Consider the following 20,303-nt stretch of genomic DNA (forward strand, 5'->3'; position numbering starts at 1 on the left):
GTTTGCATTATTTAATTCCACTGTATATATACTGCTCTGCAGTGATATTATTTTTAGCTATATACTATGTAAATTCTATTTTTCTTGTTTATTCTTCTGAGGCTACTGGTCTTTGAGAGCTTCTAAACAAATTTCATTCATTATAGTTTTATTTTGACAGTAAAGTTTCTATTTTTTTCTAATCTATTCTATCTTGAAGTGTAATGTCTAGTGTTAAATTCAGTATTTACATTACCAATGGTTCTGGACAAATATGTAATTTAATGTGAAACGTTGTAAGTCTGGATATGAGGCGCATCAGATTCACAAGTGTGCGGTGTTTCAGCAATCAGTTTCTGTGCGTTTGTGGAGCACGTCACAAAAAGAACTGAAAATCGTCATATCAATTTAAATTCGTTTTGTTAATATGCTAATTATTTAAGTGCAACATATTTCGTGTATGCTTATTTATTTTATTAAATTTCCTCTATACACAGAATAGCTGCAGGTGCGTGATGTGACTGACCATCATCATGTTCTGTTGTTTTTAAGATATTTTAGATAATGTTTATAAAAGAGTGAACAACGTGAATCAAGCAAGGAATTCATTTCGATATTTTAAATCGCCTGTCTGCCCCAACGAGCTGCAGTTGTGGCGGAATGAAAGTAGAATGAAACATTAACTTCCACAAACTATTTCTCCGGCTGCGCTGTCTACCCGTACTGCAGCTTGTTTCGCGGTCCCGAAAGCTGTCAATCATCTCCGTCTCTCATTGATTATTGTAAAGGTACTGACGTAATTATGCGGATTTAAAATCCTAAATATCAAACATGTTTGATAAGATCGGGGCGGCCCCGATTTGCGTGAGAGCATATCGCAAGGTGTAAGTTTAGACTTTTAAAAGTCTCACATTACAGGATAATCTGGGCCGAACTTCGGAGCCGATCAAGGTCCATTGCCCGATTTTCCCTCGGATTCTCGGGAGGGGAAAATCGGGGTAAATTCGGCCCGATTATCCTGTGGTGTGAGCCAGGCATTAGAGAAAGTATGCATACTGTATGTGCTGTATGCATAAATATACTCTTCAAAGGACAAAAGGTGATTTTGACCATTTGTTTTCTTAAGAATATGCAATTTGTGCCATAAAACACCCATAATGAAGATTTCTCAGTTCATTGAAAAAATATTTTGGTTCAGATATATATATATATATATATATATATATATATATATATATATATATATATATATATATATATATATATATATAATATGGGCAGTTTAGACATTAATTAGTATCAAGGTCTGAATGGTCCTCTTTCTCCACACTTGTAAACACTGGGGCGTAGTTTCGCATTCGTCATTCGTGACCTCTTGACGTGATGACGTATTGCGCGAGGTCGCGCTGGAGCATCACAAGACCGGATATACACGAGAAGTTGCAGTGTTAAAATTAAAAAAATATATTTTTCGTGTCAAAAATGACAATCGTTTTTGCTAGATAAGACCCTTATGCCTCGTTTGGGATCGTTTATAGTCCTTTGAAACTGCAATTCTAAACTGCATTAAAACTGTTAAGTGTTGGGGTCCATTAAAGTCCATTAAAATGAGAAAAGTCCTGCAATGTTTTCCTCAAAAAAATATAATTCCTTCTCGACTGAACAAAGAAAGACATCAACATTTTGGAGGACATGGTGGTGAGTAAATTATCTGGATTTTTTTTAAGAAAATTGACTAATCCTTTAAAGTCGCAATGAATGTAATAAAAACTGTAATTTGTTTTGTAATATTGTGGTATTTTTTACAAATGATTTATCTGTGAGCTTCATTAATTTAAAAAAATTAATGTGCCCTCATATTCTTTAATCAAAAATGCAAATCTCCTCCCCTCCTAAAAACGATCTCTCTTTACTTCCTTCATAATGTGTGGCAGGTGGGCGGGGTCCGGGAGAATATCGCTGCAATTAGCAATTAGCAACACGACCCAACTTCAAATGATCCAATCAGACCTCAATGGACAAATTCAAATCCAGCCCTGCCTTATTTCATTTCAGAGGCCGGTTTTACTCGGATACACGTCACCACGGGGAAATTAGGCAATTGATACTTCCGTTTCATGGTGACTTTAAGAAAATGGGGTCACGGCTGTACATTCTGCGCATTTATGTCTTTCATAACATTACATAAAGCAATAAAATAGCGCCATTCCTTTCGAAAAGTGTTTTCTTTGTCTATATCTGAAAACTTCTTAAGACCAACTTTCTCCAACTCAACTTTGACTTTGTACATCCAGAGATAAAGCGTGAACTCGACGAGAGATGCTTTTTGGCAGAGTTCAGATTTGGGCTACTTTTAAACTGTTTCAGTGAGTTAAGTTTTGTCTGCGGTTTAAAGATCGAAGGATTTTGTTGATTAGTCATTAGTATTTGGTCTCTGAATAGTCTTTGGAATGCACAAATCTGGCACCATGGCTGTGCGCTTGCGCAAACGTTTGCTTTGGATTATATAAAATGTACATCAAAACAAACATTTAGATTGCAAGTTTAGGTTGCATGTAAACTGTACTATCGTAGCCTGCAATCAGAATAAATTCAGTCAGATTGACACAATTTTGTGCACGTTAACATGACCATTGTAAAATTTGATCCAGTCCATGTTTTTAGTTTTTATGTTACTAACCCTTCATTGTGACATATCTAATGAAGATTGCTTCGTTTGGCCACCTCTGCCCTGCAATGCCATATCAGTGTTAGCACAAGATGAATAGCTATAAATTCATGCATCTTAATAGCAGGGAAACACTTAGCACACCACAGCTGAGCAGAATGTTAAGGAATGCATGTCACCCACAGTCATTCAGTAATAACTGTAATCACTTTTCTACGTGCTGCGTTTGCATCTAGAGCCTATTTGCGCAAGATGATATGAAGTTGAGGTTTCAACGGTGGGTGGTGGCGCGGTAGGAGCTCTGGTTATGAGAGCCCATGACCATTCATTCTCACACACACACACACACACACACACACACACACACACACACACACACGCACGCACGCACGCACGCACGCACGCACGCACGCACACACACACACACGCACACACATAAAACACTTTAATGGAGGTGTAAGCGGGGTTTTGCTAATGCAACAATGCAAATGAACATGGTACGTACAGTGGCTCTCGGTACAGTAAATGTGTTTAATATCAGTATAGTATTTCATGTGAAAGATGTGGGGTTGGTTACACAATGGGGGATATTGTCTTTTGGCTGTGGTGGGGTGTAGTGTTTTGTTGGTGCTGTACTTACGAGAAGTCATAAGCAAACTTCATTACAGCCTTTGGGCAAAAATAAAATAAAATGTCATTTTCTATACAATAAAATGACCAGAAACTCCAAGCTCAAAAAGGAGACAATAGCAATCTATAACCAAGTTGCAATCAAAAGTTACATACACCTTCACTGAAAAAATTATTTCGTTCAATTTACTAAATTTTTTAAGGTAAGTGGTTGCAATCAATTTATTTAAGCTACATTTAAACAAAAAAATTATATAGGCCAAACAAAACAAAAAACTTTTGTTACCTTAAAAAAATTAGAAATTGAATTAATCATTTTTTTTTCAGTGTTGCAAATTCTGGAAAATGCTGACATTTTCGGAAAAAGAAGAGGATTTTTGAAAATTAAGGTTTATTTTTTATTTAGTAATGCCCTGAACAAGTTCTTTAACATAAGAAATGTTTACGGAAAGTCCGTAAAAGACAATAATAACAGAATTTCTAAAAAATAACCCAGTTTAAAAGTGTACATATACCTTATTCTCAATACTGCACGATGTTACATGGGCAATCAATTACAATTTGTTTGTATTGTGATATTTGTTTAAAGATTTCTTGTTTGTCCTAGGCCATTAAACCATTCACTGGTCTTCAGAAAAATCCTTTAGATCCTGCATAATATTTGCTTTCAACATATTTTGCATATTTGATCCTGTTCACCGGTGACTGTATGATGTTGAGATTCATCTTTTCATTTTATTTAGAAAATATAATTGGTGTAAATTAATATTTTGTCTTCTTTTATATCTTCTTTTATATCTATGTGTTTTTGCCTTTTTTGGAGTAAGACAGCTATTGGTCACTGCATTTATTATAGAATCTTTTAACCCTAAATTGCTCAAGAGTTATGCTGTTTACACATCACAAGTTAAGCATCGTGTTCCTCGCTATAGATTACTCGTGGGATCTAACTTTGCGTCATGCCAATTTTCTGCTTGAGTTGAATATTTAACATTTTACGCTGAAGAAGAGTTTGGGGTGAATATCGAACGTTCATGGCAATCATTCTGCCCACTTTGCGTAATTCCCATGGCCATTCATGTATATTCGCGTTTTTGCATTGACTTTCTATGTAATCTACTCTTGCAAATAATTATATTCGCTTCTGGTGTGTACACAGAATTAGAATTAGGGAGGCACAGATATAACATTTCTTTGATAATACTGCTATTTTATTACTTCGAATGACATCTACCGATACCGATAGGTCGTTTTGCTTTTTACTTCTTGTTTCAAATTATGATGTTGTGAAATCCTAGAAGTGTGGCGCGTACACACTACAACCCTGTAGAAAATCGCTGGGACGATTATTCGTGTTCTTGTTTTCTCAGTTAATGAATTTTAATGAATTACGTTGAAATGCCGCCACATTCAAAAGCCAGAGGGCCCTCACGTGCAGAAACTCCATTTGTGTCGCAGAAATGGTACCATTACAAGCGCTATAGAGGGTTTACACCCCTCCGTCACAGTTTGGTCAGTTACCCGGATGGGCGGCCATATTGGAGATGTGGGATGTAAACATCAGCATGGATTGCATGGATAATGTAGTATTTAAGACATTGTCCTACTAATTTATGATGTCCAAACCGCAGAAAACGTTTGTGGAAGATGCTAAATCATACAGAAAAAGACTTGATAAGCAGTAAACGGACTAAACTAAAGTTATTAGGCTGTAAACATTTGTACGAGCTGGCTCCTTGGTTGTGGACTGAGAATGTTGACAACATTTGTGTTTGTTCTTCCAATTTCTCAATAGCTTAACTAACTTTGTAGTGTAATAGTATGCACTCATATTGATATTATGTTGCTGTTTGTAAAATACTTGGTTGAAAATCTGATTCTAATTTAATTTCATAATCTACTACTTTATTAGGACAAGGTTTAAACAGATTTTGTAAAATGTTACTTACATTTTGTTATTCCTTAAGTGGCCCCATATTCACGACGTCCGGGTAAGAGATACAACTGAAAAGAAAACAAACACGAATGTTGTCAACATTCTTTCCCTGGAAATCCTGGTTCAGTTTGGCCAGCCACAATTACCTTTTTTCCTCTGACAGTTGCACTTTTCTCCTTGATTTGTTATAACTTTTGGACGTCTGTAGTACTCCAAATGTTTTTGCCAATCCGACCGATTAGTACAGCCCAAAACACGACTGTAATTGACAATTTTCCGTAGCAAAAATGTGTGAGGTCCATTCGAATTCTTCAAATAGTTTCAGGTTTTTTCACAGAATCGGAGCCTTGCGATTCAGATATTTTTTTAATGGGAAACGCGATGCATTTTCGCAGGCTAATAATCACACATCATGACTTCTGATTTATTTTTTTACCTCTTTTGATTGTCAGGATATAATCTGCCCTAATCATCGGCTATCTTTAAACAATCAGATGATGCCCGATTGTGGGAAAATTGCCTTTTATTTGCGATACCATTGTGAAGCAATAAATTATAATAATGTTTATACTAGGGCTGTCAAAAGATTAATCGCGATTAATCGCATAATTTTTATTTTTTTTGCATAATATATGTGTGTGCGCATTGAGTGTAATTATTTTGCATATATAAATACAAACACATGTATGTTTAAAAAAAACATTTACATGTATATATATGTTTTGAAATATATAAATTAAAAAAAGTATACATAAACCATTTTTTTTAATTAATACATGTATGTGTGCATTTATATATACATAATAATTACACATAATATTCACGCAAATATATGCCAACACAAACTTTTATTTTGTATGCGATACATTTTTTGACAGCCCTAGTTTATACTTTACTAGAATTATTTTCTCGTGTTTAAAAAATAAGGTCTTTTTTAATAATACTAATGTTGTAATTCTGGAAGTGTGGTCCTGAGTGTTAAAGCTTTGTTTTTTAGCCATACTATAGAAAAAAGGCACTACAGATGGCAGGGACATCTTTCCTAACCCTTAACGTTCTCTTTTAAGATACTGACCTGTATGTGTGCGCAGGAAATGTGGAGAGAGCGGAGCAGAAGGTTGTTTGCGTGTGGGTTTCCCATCCCAGTTTAATCTCTGCACTTCCACGGTCTCTTTTTTCCACTACACACTGGATTCAATTACTGCCCCTGTTCTGACCTCCGACCCCTTTGACCACTGACAACGGTCCCATCCGCTAACTGATAGCAGCTCATCCAACCTACCACTCCTCCTCTATTGAATTTCTTTGGACTTTCTTGTTGACTTCTTTTGCATCTCTTTTTGTCCTCTGTCTCTCGTCTGATACTTTTGAACTCTTAACTAGTCCATCTCTCTGAGTGACCCTTGGTGACATTTGGGATCTCGTATTCATGTTGTATACAGTAGCAGATAATGTGGTTAAGTCTATATTGTTCCCTAATCTTCATTTTTGAGGGTTTGTTTAAGTCTTCCGTTTCCTAGTCGCTTCCGGATTTCAAATCAGCCATTTTAAGTGCCCAGTTTGGGAACCACTGTTCTAGATCACCTAACTTTTTGAAAATTAACTCTTTGTATTTCAAAGCTAATTGTTTTCTCGATTTGTGATCTTTATTTATCTTGCGCTCATTTAACAGACTGCTATTTACATATCGATCTTGCCTTGCACTAAGCTGCAGTCGATGATCTTAAAGCCGTCTCTGTTTCTTAATCACAACACAGATTTCTGTTAATTACCCAACCAACTCAAGTGTTTTCGCTAAACGGATTTGGGATTGATTGCGGGGCGTTAGCTGTGGCTCCCGGGTGAGTGTTTTGTGATCGCCCAAAGTGTCTTTGGAGAGAGAGACTGAAGGATAAAGCAGGATAGATATTTATGGACAACAGGGCTCAATATTGGGTCAGGGATAAACCATGAACTTCTAAACTCACAAAGGGACTTTCTATCTTTTTGTTTCTTTTCTCTCCATCTTTTCTAGGTCCTATTATTATACATGTTTACAATATATATGCAAATATACAATATTATTCATTATATATGTAGTTTTTGTGGGCTGTTCAAGCATAAAGACAGCTCATTTTTCTTATCCGCTGTCAATGGTGTCTCAAGTCAGGTCAGGAACTTCAACAACCCTTTTGTAATAGTACATTAACTTTAAGTTTCATAAAAGGTCAGTTTGATTCTGTAAGTGGAGGATTAAATGCAGATTTAAGATGATATAACATCACTATCATATTTTCCAGGCATGAGGTCGAACAGGGGTCAGGTTATATGTCTCACCCTAGGATACTCAATAATGATGAGCATTTGCTCAAGACAGACCCGCAGTCTTTTCTTTACGGCTAAGATGTATACATGCACACATCAAATGACCCCTGTGATACTCCAGAAGACCTCCAGGCAGGATTCAGAGCGCCTGATGTGGGTTTTCACATGTTGGTGCAATGCCAAACTTTGAAGAACAAGTCTGCACCATCAATAGCACTGTAAATACCATATTTCTTTTTTTTAAGAGAATATAGCTACTTCACATATTATCAAAGATGGTGTTTAAAGCGGAAGTCCACCCTAAAACAACATTATGCTCCAACACTATATTTCATGCCATATATGTAGTTGATTGTGCTGCCATCAAATGTACTAACTCCATATAAAAAATTAAAGCTTTTAACTGCTACAGTAACGGTGATTTGACGCGTCATCAAATCACCGGAAGAAAAATGCACGACTACATTAATTCTGAATGTTCTAAATGGGGGCGGGTCTTGAGGCGAGATGATTGACAGTAGATGATAACGTTTTTGATTGACAGCTGCACAGGAGCTAACGTTAGCTTGCTTTGCTCGTGTTTATAATAACAACAACATGATAATAACTTTCTACGTAGTATGTTTACCGTAGTTACACAAAACAAGCAACAACTAAGCCAAATGATGTTTTAGATATTTTAACAATTTTACATTACCTGAGTCCGCGGAAAAACTGGGCTAAAAACAGTACTCAAAATCTTCCTGACGAAAGTGCTGGCTGCATATTCAAAGTAGTGTAGTGGTGGGTCAGCTGAGGGTCGCGTTGATGTCAACAATAAAAACTCCCGGTGGCCTGAATTTGTTGTCCTTACATCCACATACTGCACAGGTTCTAGTCATCTTTTATCGAGGGCTTTGGTGATTTCCCCCTCAGAGACGGTTAAAGCGGAGTTACTCTTTGGATGGGTTCGTCTGCCGGCTAACTTCAAGTTGACTTGAGTTGATTTGAGAGCTAGTTGAGCGGTAAAAGAAGTTATTAGGCTTGTTCAACTTCATGTGGCGTTGCAAGAATCGACAGCGGGATGACGTCAAAGTACCGCGAGAGCGATTCGCGAAATCATACGGAGGAGTTTGCTTTTAAATCCCTTTCGCGGAACCTTGACGTCATCCAGCTGTCGGTTCCTGCGGCGCCGCATGAAGTCAAACAAACCTGACGACTGCATCGAACAGTGGTTAGTGGGTGGAGCTAATGACTCAGTTTCGCGCAGTGCATTCTGGTTAATTGTGTCCATTAAAGACCGTTACGAAAATTCCACTTCAACACACTATCAATCTAATAATCGAAATCGTGCAAATTTATTTATTTTTCCTCATGTATAATGCAAAGTGGACATAAATTACCCGTGATAAACAGGCTAAAATGTTTAGTTTGGACTTCCCCTTTAAGCATTGAAATACTTTAGGGCATTGGAGAACAGCCTCGTGCACACATTTTATTTTACGGAGTGTACCTAAATTAATAGATACGTTAAAGGAATAGTCAATTTTCTTAAAAAAAATCCAGATAATTTACTCACCACCATGTCATCAAAAATGTTGATGTCTTTCTTTGTTCAGTCGAGAAGAAATTATGTTTTTTGAGGAAAACATTGCAGGATTTTTCTCATTTTAATGGACTTTAATAGAGCCCAACATTTAATACTTAACACGTAACAGTTTTTTTCAACGGAGTTTCAAAGGACTCTAAACAATCCCAAACGAGGCATAAGGGTCTTATCTAGCAAAACGATTGTCATTTTTGACAAGAAAAATAAAAAAATATGCACTTTTAAACCACAACTCCTTGTCTAGGTCCTTTCCTGTGTGATCTCACGTAAATGCGTAGTGACGTAGGGAGGTCACGTGTTACATATATAAAACGCACATTTGCGGACCATTGTAAACAATAAACTGACACAAAGACATTCATTAGTATCAGTTGACATACAACAACGTAGGAACGGTCCTCTTTCAACACACTTGTAAACACTGGGGCGGAGTTTAGCGTTCGTCCTCTGTGACCTCTTGAGGTCATGACGTATTGCGTGGGGTCAGCTGGCGCATCACGACCGGATCTAGACGAGAAGTTGTGGTTTAAAAGTGCATATTTTTATTTTTCTTGTCAAAAATGACAATCGTATTGCTAGATAAGACTCTTATGCCTCGTTTGGGATCGATTAGAGTCCTTTGAAACTCCGTTGAAAAAAACTGTTACGTGTTGAGTTAAGTGTTAAATTTTGGGCTCTATTAAAGTCCATTAAAATGAGAAAAATCCTGCAATGTTTTCCTCAAAAAACATAATTTCTTCTCGACTGAACAAAGAAAGACATCAACATTTTGGATGACATGGTGGTGAATAAATTATCTGGATTTTTCTTTTAAGAAAATGGACTATTCCTTTAATATTTTCTTCAAGGATGTGCACACTGTTCAATTTTGGCATTCTGACACAAAATTCAGGAATCTTAAGATTTCTCTTGTCATGTCGCAGTGTTTGAATCAACATTTTATTTCATTTGAATGTGCAAACAGCAGTGACAGATCAAAAACAGAACCATGATTCATACATTATCAGATGTTCACGCAACATTACCTTATCAAAGAGCACGCGATCAGTCCAGATGATTAATATACAAAGGGCAGATTGTCTCCGTTTCATCTACCACAGTGGCCATTTCTAAAGCAGGATGCATTTCAAAAAGTTTTGCTTTTGCGTCGTCTTTTTCCATTTGTGCAAAAAGAGAGATGTTTATGGTCAGGGTCAGAGGCCATCAGCGAACGTCTGTCGGGATGTGGGCGAGACAGAGACGGACCGCGTCATCTTGGGCGCATACGAGCGCGTCTCCGTTCAGCTTCCAATCCATACACAAATGATTTCTCATACAAATGATTACTTTATCAGACCGTCAGGGCAGCAATCATTTGTGTCATTTACATGACATTCACAAATAATATTAATCGGTCATAAATTCTTACCTTTGGTTAACGGTTAAACGGTCAATATGAACATCCCTAGTTGGTCATCTTTTGCAAATCACATGACAAATCACAATCAATAAGACTAAAGCAACTTTGACTTTGTGTGGGTACAGTTTGTAATGTCATGAAGTCTGACATAAAAGGCATGTCACACAGCATGCCAAAGCTTTTATCTCTCTTGGATTATGTTGTAGTCTGACAAGCAACATCCATAAAGGACTGGTATGAAATCTGATTTGTTAATCTGAGACTGTAAAATATAGTTTATGCCATTTATTTACAGTTTGGCAGATTAAATCTGCATCTAGGGCTGTGACGGTGGCAGTATTTTACCACTGCAATGGTAATGTGGTTCGGTGGTTATAGAATATGTGTGTGTGTCTTGATGCATATAAGGTTATCTATAATGCATACATAAATTTTTTTCTCAAGAAATGTGCGTGTTTATAGGAGACGTTTTCTTTTTCCGTCAATCAATCACAATGCAGCCAATCACTTTGAAAAGGAGGAGGAAAGCGGCGTGGTCACGTTTTCTGCATGGTTTTGGATGCGAAATGTGAAGCAATTGGACATATGTGCTTGGCTATTTAGGTGTGGGTGCCTGAGTCGAGCCCTGGAGCACCTACGGGATCGGCGCCTATGTCCGTGTTTGTTGTAGCACTTCCATCTGTAAAACAACACACGGTTCAAGTGAGGAACCTTATTGGGGTTATAATGTTTCCAGCCGCTCTGAAAATGCGTTTTGATTGTGTATTGGTAGCGCAGATTGATACTTTTTCGCAACTTTGAGTGACCAAGAGAGAATATCTTGCCGCATTGTTCTGCCCCCAAGCCAGCAGGTCATCCTCACTGATATCAGTTGCCTCCACTTGCAAATGGCGCACTAACTTGCTGCTGGCCGTTAGCATTTACACAAACTTGAAGATCTCTCACTGGGTGAGATTGAACTTTATATTTTGTATAGTTTGTGACGTGCACACCACCATGGGTTGTACTTCACCACTACGATGGCGCTGCACCACAGCAGTGGTTACTAAAACCATCACAGCCCTACTGGCATCTCCTACATGCGTTCAACTTGCCAAGCACTAATCCATAACTCTAATAGAATGTAGTTTTTAATAATTCATAATGTCTTTAAAATATCAAGTCAATTCAGTACAGATGTCACTGACTCTCACAGTCCAGACTTTCATGATGGTTTAAGAATGCAAATCAGAAAAGGGTGCTAAAATTAAGAACCTGTTCACAAACAAGAGCTGCTCAATACTTTTCAAATTACAGATATTGTTTTTTGTGAGTACACCTAAACTGCACCCTATCCCAGGTGGTAGTTGTGCATCTCTTCACACCTTCTCTCTCTGTACTCCATTTCCACTGCATTTGATTTCTCCATCTGTCTAAATGCACATTAATTATATACATACACACGTATACTTCCTACCCCAGCGACAAACACCCACATTATGTATGTGCTTTCACCGCATTTATTAGGGGAAACACTTAAAATAGGTCTTAGTGTATTGATATTACAATGACATGATTGTTGAGATTCAAAATGAAGTGTTTGGATTAGTTCACATTCATGAAACTTTTAAAACTGCATATGAAATGCAGCGTCTAATACATTGAAAGCATCATCTTGTACATTAAAGGTCTCAATACTCTATTTCTCAGGGTTATATTCAGGGTTAAAGCTTTATTAACAACATCTGTGGCATGCTGTGGATAACCTTAGAAAATAATTACTTGTCAGTTATTCTGTAAAAATTAATGAAAGATATATTTATAGGAATGCACTTAAAATGAAAAGTGTGAAACGTGTTAAAAATATATCTAATTATTAAACTGTTTTGAAAGTATAACCGTAAATCTTAAATATTAATATGATAAAATATGGATCTATACTAAAATATTGTTACTTATGTCAATAAACCCAGTTACTTCTGCTTGGTATCCATTTAACCATACTAGAAGGTCATATGGAAATAACTTGATGTAATATTAACATTAAACATATATGTTCGACATATAGGATAGTTATGTAAACACCGTACCCTGGAAAAGCCCCCCAAAAATATTATAAACGCCAGATAGGGTGAATAATTATGAGGTGATTCACTGATCAAATGATTTATGAATCAAATCATTTAGTGTAAAAAGTATGTAAGTGCTAGGTAGCTATTACAAATAAGCATGCTATAAAAAAGTTTTTAATGCACGTCATGAAGACACATGATACAAGTTTACAACTGATATAACTAAATCAATGTATTCCTCTAAACAATTCATTTTTTTCTACAAATGCATTGACTTATAAACTGTATTTCTTGTGGAAATCAACAAAAGATGTGTAGTATGTAGTGTTCAAATACTTTTAGGATGCTTCATTTTTATTATAATAGCTGTAAGGATTAAATAGATTTTTTGGCAACAGGTTTGAGGCGGGTAAGGGTATTTAATCTGTCCACGTGGGGTCAGATCACTGAGATCCTGTGAAGGTTTAACATGACAGCCCGTGGAGGAGGCGGCATTGTTTTGGTTTCGAATATCGCCTGCAGCCGCTATCGCTTAAACTTAACTATCATCCGATTATTAGGCTTATGGTTGTTTGAGCTTATTGCTTATTTGTGTCAGGTGAGCAGAGGATTTGGGTCTCAAAACCGTAGAATATCAGGGATTTTTTATTTACATGCTATAGTTGCTTAAATGTAGGTTTAAGGTTGATTATAAATTGAGGCTGCAAGGCAAACGAGAAAGCAAGAAGGATAAACACAACATTGAGCTTGATTGATTTATATATTTATATCAGGTCATAGTTAAAACTTGCACCAGTTTGTTCATTTTTTTATTCGCCCCCTTCGCTGCCTCATTTTATTAAAAGTATTTAATTGGCTCTGTTTCTCAGTCTAGATGTTGTGGGGAGGGGCTATTGTTGCATAGCAACAGTTGTGATTGACAGCACTGTTTTCCTGAGAGAGGCGTATAATAATAACGCTATCATATGGTCTGGCAGATTTTGGGCTCCGCACCAGGGATGACAAATGCGCTCACGCAATAATTCAATCTGCTCTCCCAGTTCTTTCGACTTTAAGGGGACTTGTGGAGATGGTTGAAGCAATTAAGTTGGTCAGTCATTGTTAATGTGTAGCACCCAAAATGTGTGCCAGGCTGTTTATGGCGAAGTGTTTTTATTAAAAAAAAGAAAGAAAAGTAAAGAAAACTTCGCAAACAGATTGCAAATCAGTGAATGTGTGAGAATGGAAGGTGGTCTGAGAATCTCAGTAACTAATTAAAGTTTGCTTCCATACGTCATATGCTAATGATTATGGGTTCTTACAGTAGGTATAGATGAAGTTACTGAAGAAAATGTAACTTTCTTACATCCATGTTGATGACAAGACCTGAATAATCACGGAGAGAAAATATTAATTGTTTATCAAGAAAAACAAACATAAAAATAAAAAATAATGAAATTATGAAAATGATAAAAAATGATAATTAATAAACTGTTCTTTATTATATATATATATATATTTTTTTTTTTTTAAATGGTCTATAGTACTTTTAACTCATTCTAATATTTTTTGTTTCAGAAGAGAAAATACACTTTAATGATGGTGGACCCAGATGCTCCCAGTCGTATGAATCCCTCTCTTGCCAACTGGAGGCACTGGGTGATTGTTGGCATTAAGGTATGTCACATTTTCCATAAATGTCTTTGAATATTTTAGAGTTTAACAAAGTTTTTAATCAAGTTTTTCGAACTACTACGGCATTCATGTTTTTGTCATTTGAGCATTAGTATTTGCATATCACTGAAATCCTTGAACTTCAAGTAAATGTAGCCTTCTAACAAGTCAAGAACAAAGCCTTAAATTAAGGTTGTTTAAAGCAGTGCTTTGGCACGGACTATCCTGGACATAATGTGCAAAGCAAAAGGTGTCAGAAACACTTTGGTCGGCAAACAATTCCTGGATCGCGTGGACCGTATCTGCACCTTCCATGTGCTTCACACTTGTGTTGCATTTCCGATGAGTTACATAATTACAGAGTAAAAATATCATGTTAGTCATCAGCGCTCAGCTCCGATGGGATCTAGAGGCAGATTCATCAGGCTGTGCGTGAGGACACCGTGTTTAAACAGAGAGGGATGAGACGCACTTTAATTGCTCAATATTAAGTCAATATTTTTCCGTCCTTTCATAATCTTACAGGCTGTTTTGTTTGATGTACACCTTTCTCGGTTCTTCTTGTCGTGGTTCTCTCGGTTCAAAGGGGAAACATCATAATTCTACCTAAAAATTGTTACTGGAGAAATATACAGTTTCAAATCAGACAAAAAATTAAGTTACAGGAAAAATTACATCCTCTGTACACTTGAGCTATCAAGCTTGTGGTGAATGATTCTCTTTGCAGTTACATTTTTTGGTTTAATCAACTTGAATTGAAGAGTTGCTATAAATTATAAAAATAAAGTTGAATTAACTTAAACGCAGGGTGCATTTTTTGAAAAAAAAAAAAAAACTTTGGAAAAGGGAGTCGGCCTAGTACTAAAACACACTTGTAGCCCATCAGCAGTAAGGGGCGTGTATACTAACCAACATCGTTGCGTGTGTTGCCTATGTGTGGGGTGGGTCTATCAAAAGAAGGTCCAGATTCTATTGGGGTAGGGGTGTGTATGTTTAGGTGATTTCAAATATCAACACTGGGGGCTCTATCTTACACCCGGCGCAATGCAGCACAACGCAAGTGTCTTTTGCTAGTTTCCACCCTGCGCAATTATCATTTTCACGTTTAGCGCCACGTTGTTTAAATAGCAAATGCATTTGCGCCCCCTTTGCACCCATGGGCATTCTGGTCTGAAAACGAGGTGTGTTCAGGTGCATTGTTGGCGCGTTGCTATTTTGAGGCAACTAAAATAGACTACGCCATTGACCAACAAAAACCTGCTCTAAAGTCTAAAGTCAATGGCGCAATAGCGTTTTTTGTTATTTAAAGAGCGCATTAGTAATATGCGCCTATAAACGGGACGACAACGCGGGTTTGCTTATCACATACATGAATGCGCAGCAGCACAAAAACGCTTTTAAATATGAAAGATTAAAGGATTGAATGTAAAAGATTATTATTGAGTCTCTTGGACATAAATGAGGACTAATTAAGAGATGTTAGAAGACGTAAAGAGCTGCTTCACCTGGAGCCTGGTAAGTAAATAAATGCTTTGCTTTAAAGGACAAGTTGGGTATTTTAGACTTAAAGCCCTGTTTTCAGATTGTTTATGGTGAAATAGAATGGTTTTGACTGAAATTTCGACATTTGCGGGTGCCCTGAGAATTTTCGCGTGTTTGTGTTTCAGCTCAGACCTCTGCAATGGGTTTAATGGTGCACTGGAACAATCCTTCCTAAAATGCATTAAACTTTCGTTTATAAAGATGTGAAACTCACTCTTGTGGTCAGGGGTGTTCACTGATATGCTCACACAAAAATCGCTGCAAAAGATTCTTTCCAACAGCTGTTTTAGCATTCGTTGTTAACTTGTGGACCTATTTTTCCAAACGCCTCACACCCGTACATTCTTCCGCTTAGAGCTTGAATAATAAACACTCCAGCCCAGGTGGTGGCGCTAATCCGCCTTTGCCTATTGCAAGAATAGAAACAAAGTTCCCGGCGCGGAGTAATACCGTACCTCACAGGACATCTAATACAAGTCCATGGGGCTGGTAAAAACTACGATAAAACCTGTTGGAATGCGTCTTTTGGAGCGATTTTTGTGTGAGCATATCAGTGAACACCCCTGACCTCTCGGTGAGTTTCACGTCTTTGTAAACGAAAGTTTAATGCATTTTAGGAACGATTGTTCCAGTGCACCATTAAACCCATTGTAGAGGTCTGAGCTGAAACACAAACACGCGAAAATTCTCAGGGCAGCCGAAAATGTCGAAATTTCAGTCAAAACCATTCTATTTCACCATAAACAATCTGAAAACAGGGCTTTAAGTCTAAAATACCGAACTTGTCCTTTAAACAAATGCATCTATTTTTAAATGTTTTAAAATGCTATCTTATCGATTTATTGTATATGATGACTCTGTACCTGTGGATATGGCGAAGTGAGAAAATTTTTTAGTAATGCTTTGTGAAAAATCCCATGGCGCTGTTCTAGTGCTGAAACGCTTCGGCTCTCTGCACGTTTGTAAATCCTTTATCTCTTGTTTGTATTTTTAGAGACCTTTTCTTGCATATTTGCAAATTATTTTATGAGATTACATTGATTATGTAGGATATCAATACATTTACAGCAATTAAAAGCCGCTATATGTTCTTCTATGACTAAAAGAAAAAGGCTTTTAAAGGTTTTAATAAAAAAAAATTCAGTAAAAATGAATACAACACTTTTTTAACATTATTCTTAAACTGGTGGTCTTCTTCCTCTGCTTAGTTTTTCAGTTTACAAAGTCCATCATCTTAATAGGGATTACGCACAGTGCCAGCGCAACAGGCTTTTAAAGGGGATGAGAGATAAGACTCTCATTGGTTTATTGCACGTTACGCCCATTACTCATAAGGAAATTATGTACAACCCTTTCGACCGTGCGCTCGGCGCACAAACAATTTTTCCCGTTGTTAAATTAGCAAAAGTGGCATTGGACACGCCATTTAGACCGTGTGCCGTGCCCTTTAGGCGATGCGCTTGGATCGTTAAAATAGGGCCCTGGCTTTCAGAGATCATGCACCCCACCTTTAAGTTTTTAAAACTTTTTTAAATCGATTAAACTTATTTAAGTGCAAGAAGGAAACTTTACAGTGTAAGTGCTCTGTTGGGTTGTTTTCAGTCCAGCATTGGGTCAAAAAGAGAGAGACCCAGTTGTTTGCTTAAATTAATCAGGAAAAGGTTTATATTTGACCAACAATGGTTAAATATAACTTAACATTTTGGGTTAAAACTAGGGATGTGCATTTATGTCATTTTTTAATTTCGATTAATCTATAGGTCTGAAGAACGAGTACTCGATTAACTGGGGGCGGGGCAATCAAAGGGGCGGGGCGTACACGTTATGGTGAAAATGAAAATATTTTTATTAAAAACACTCAAATAAAACTTAATTTTGAAGAAACTATGACAGAACAATGAACACATACTAGATTTTTTATGAATTAAATGTTTTTAACAGAAACCTCTAACAGGAAAAGCTGCGTGATGGAATGAAACTAAAGGGTTAACAAACACAAACCGAAGCGCTAATATTAAGCCTTTATACAACATAAATGTACAACGTCCATCTATCTGCATAAATGCAAGACTTCAACTAAGTTTTCAACTAAGTTATCTAAAAAAAAAAGAAAGTTTAACTCCCTTTGTGGATGTGCATCATAAACAGCGCACTTTTAAACACGTCCAGTCAAAGCACAAGCTTCATAACATTAAGCAGCTTTAAGTCTTTTGCTATCATTTTAGCATTTAGCTGTGTCATGTCGTCCTCTTACCTCAGTCAAGATGTAATGGTAATTCTCGTATGGCTCTCTGGTATCTCTTGAAATTTGATGTTTAAATATGAGATGATAACCCATTGAACTTTTGACGGCGCTGTACATTTTGCAACTAACTGACTGTATTTCCGAAAATCACGGCATCCTTAAACCATAGTGCCTCAGTGATGTGAGGTGTGACCGGCTTCACGGGCTCGCGGGCTGCCGCGCATACGCGGACCGGGGGGTTGCTGATGCGCGGTCACGCGGAATTATCTGTTTGTTTTTGAATCACGCATGGTAATGCTACTGATGTCATACGTCGGTCTGCGTAGCTCGACACGACGTCAAACACGCATCTCCAGACCCAGTCTTTACTACCACATGCGCTTGTAACACTAACCAGACACCCAAATGCCGCCATATCCACAATAAAAAAAATAAATAAACCCGCATGATCATCGTTTTTGGGATCGATCATCGATGCCACGTTCGAGTACTCGAGCAATCGAGTACTCGTGCCCATCCCTAGTTAAAACAACCCAGCTCACTGTAAAAAAGATTTGTGCTTTGTGCTGCCTTAACATTTTGAGTTAATTGAACTTAAAAATATTAGTTGACAACATTTTTACACAACTAATATTTTTAAGTTGAATTAGGGCAAGCACAAATCCTTCTTGAACCAACAAATCCTTCTTTTACAGTGCTTTGGTTAAATGACAATCCAACATATTAGTTTTGTCCCTTTATTACCAAGGCTGGACTAAAAATAACCCAAACATTTTTTTTTTTAAGTGAAGAGGTAACAAGTATTCCCTAACCATTTTTGTCTTATACCTCCCACAGTCCCATTAGTAAGACCTGCAGTATATGAATCATGTTTATTTTAACTCTTACTGGATAACATTACTATTTACTGGCTCGACTTCCAGCCTGCACAACCAAACCCCTACAGATGATTCAGAATGCAGCAGCAAAAGTGGTTTTCAATAAGCCAAAGAGGGTGCACGTCACTCCTCTCTTTGTCAAGTTACACTGGCTTCCTATAGCAGCTCGCATCAAATTTAAGGCTCTGCTCCTGGCCTTTAAAACCACCACTGGGTCAGCAGCCCCTTACCTTCACTTGCTTATACAACTTACGTACCCTCTCGATCCCTGTGCTCTGCCACCGAGCGACGGCTTGTGATGCCATCTCAAAGAGGAAAAAATATTGCATACTTTCTCCGCTAAAAACCCATCTCTTCTGCCATTACCTCACTTTCTTATATACAATAGGACTTACTATTTTCCTTTTTTTATCTCTATCTGTACATTTTTACATACATTGTAAAAAAAATTACTAACTAACCCTTGGCCATGTATATTGTGTTGGACTTTGTTTATTTATTTATAAAGCACACAATTACAGCTCAGTGCTGCCCAAGGTGCTGTACAGAGCAGTCTTAAAATAAATCATAAATAAAATTTTAAAAGAAAAGCAACAATAAGAAATATTAATAATACAAATAAATACATAGTTAAAGAATATAAAAAGTTAAACCTAAAATATAAGGCTTTTGATAGCAGGTAAGCTTTTGACTCCTTTTTAAAAGCTGACAATGACTGTACCTCCCTAACATTTTGAGGTAAAGCGTTCCAAAGTTTGGGACCGATAACCGAAAAAGCCCGGTCCCTACCCTTCAATCAGGACCTGGGAACTGAGAGAAACAGCTGATTTGAGGACCTAAGAGATCTTGTAGGGGTGTGAAACTTTAAAAGGACTCTAAGATAGGAGGGTGCCAAACCATTTAGAGATTTAAAAACCATCACCATCATATCATGAAAATCTGACTTGAAAGTGCTTTAATTTGGTTCCCAATGCTTCTATCAATATAGAAAATATGAAAAAGATCAACCCAGTAACTTAGTTTTGGTAGGCCATTCTCTGCAAGCATGTGAAAAAATAGGTAATTGAAATTTGGTGGGATAATACCGCCCCTTAATCTGCACTATCCAACCAGAGCACTGCCATTTAGCGCAAAGATCAACTCATTTGCATGTTAAATGACACACCCAAAATGGCACATTTTTGCTCACACCTACAAAGTGTCAATTTTAACATGCTATTATAAATTATCTATATGATATTTTGAGCTAAAACTTCACATTAAATTCCCATTCTTTTAATTATTCACTAAAAACTATTGATTCTAACGGTAAATAAAAAAAGAAAAAGACTCACTGAAACATTTGAGAAAGAATATGTTTTATACTAAATATAAAAATTATGGCTTGATTTTAAAACATAATTGTGCATTTGATTTTATTTTGTATTCCC

At 37.0% G+C, this 20,303-nt stretch overlaps 1 protein-coding gene across 1 annotated transcript in view; it reads left to right on the forward strand.

The window, feature by feature from the left end:
* Positions 1-20,303, forward strand: part of LOC135729808 (phosphatidylethanolamine-binding protein 4) — a 166,883-nt gene that overhangs the window by 61,912 nt on the left and 84,668 nt on the right. The window contains exon 4 of the mRNA XM_065247670.2: positions 14,113-14,211. Within this exon, the coding sequence (XP_065103742.1) occupies positions 14,113-14,211 (99 nt within the window). The remainder of the gene's footprint in view (positions 1-14,112; positions 14,212-20,303) is intronic.

This window comes from Paramisgurnus dabryanus, chromosome 11, assembly GCF_030506205.2.
Source record: "Paramisgurnus dabryanus chromosome 11, PD_genome_1.1, whole genome shotgun sequence".
Classification (NCBI taxonomy): Eukaryota; Metazoa; Chordata; class Actinopteri; order Cypriniformes; family Cobitidae; genus Paramisgurnus; species Paramisgurnus dabryanus.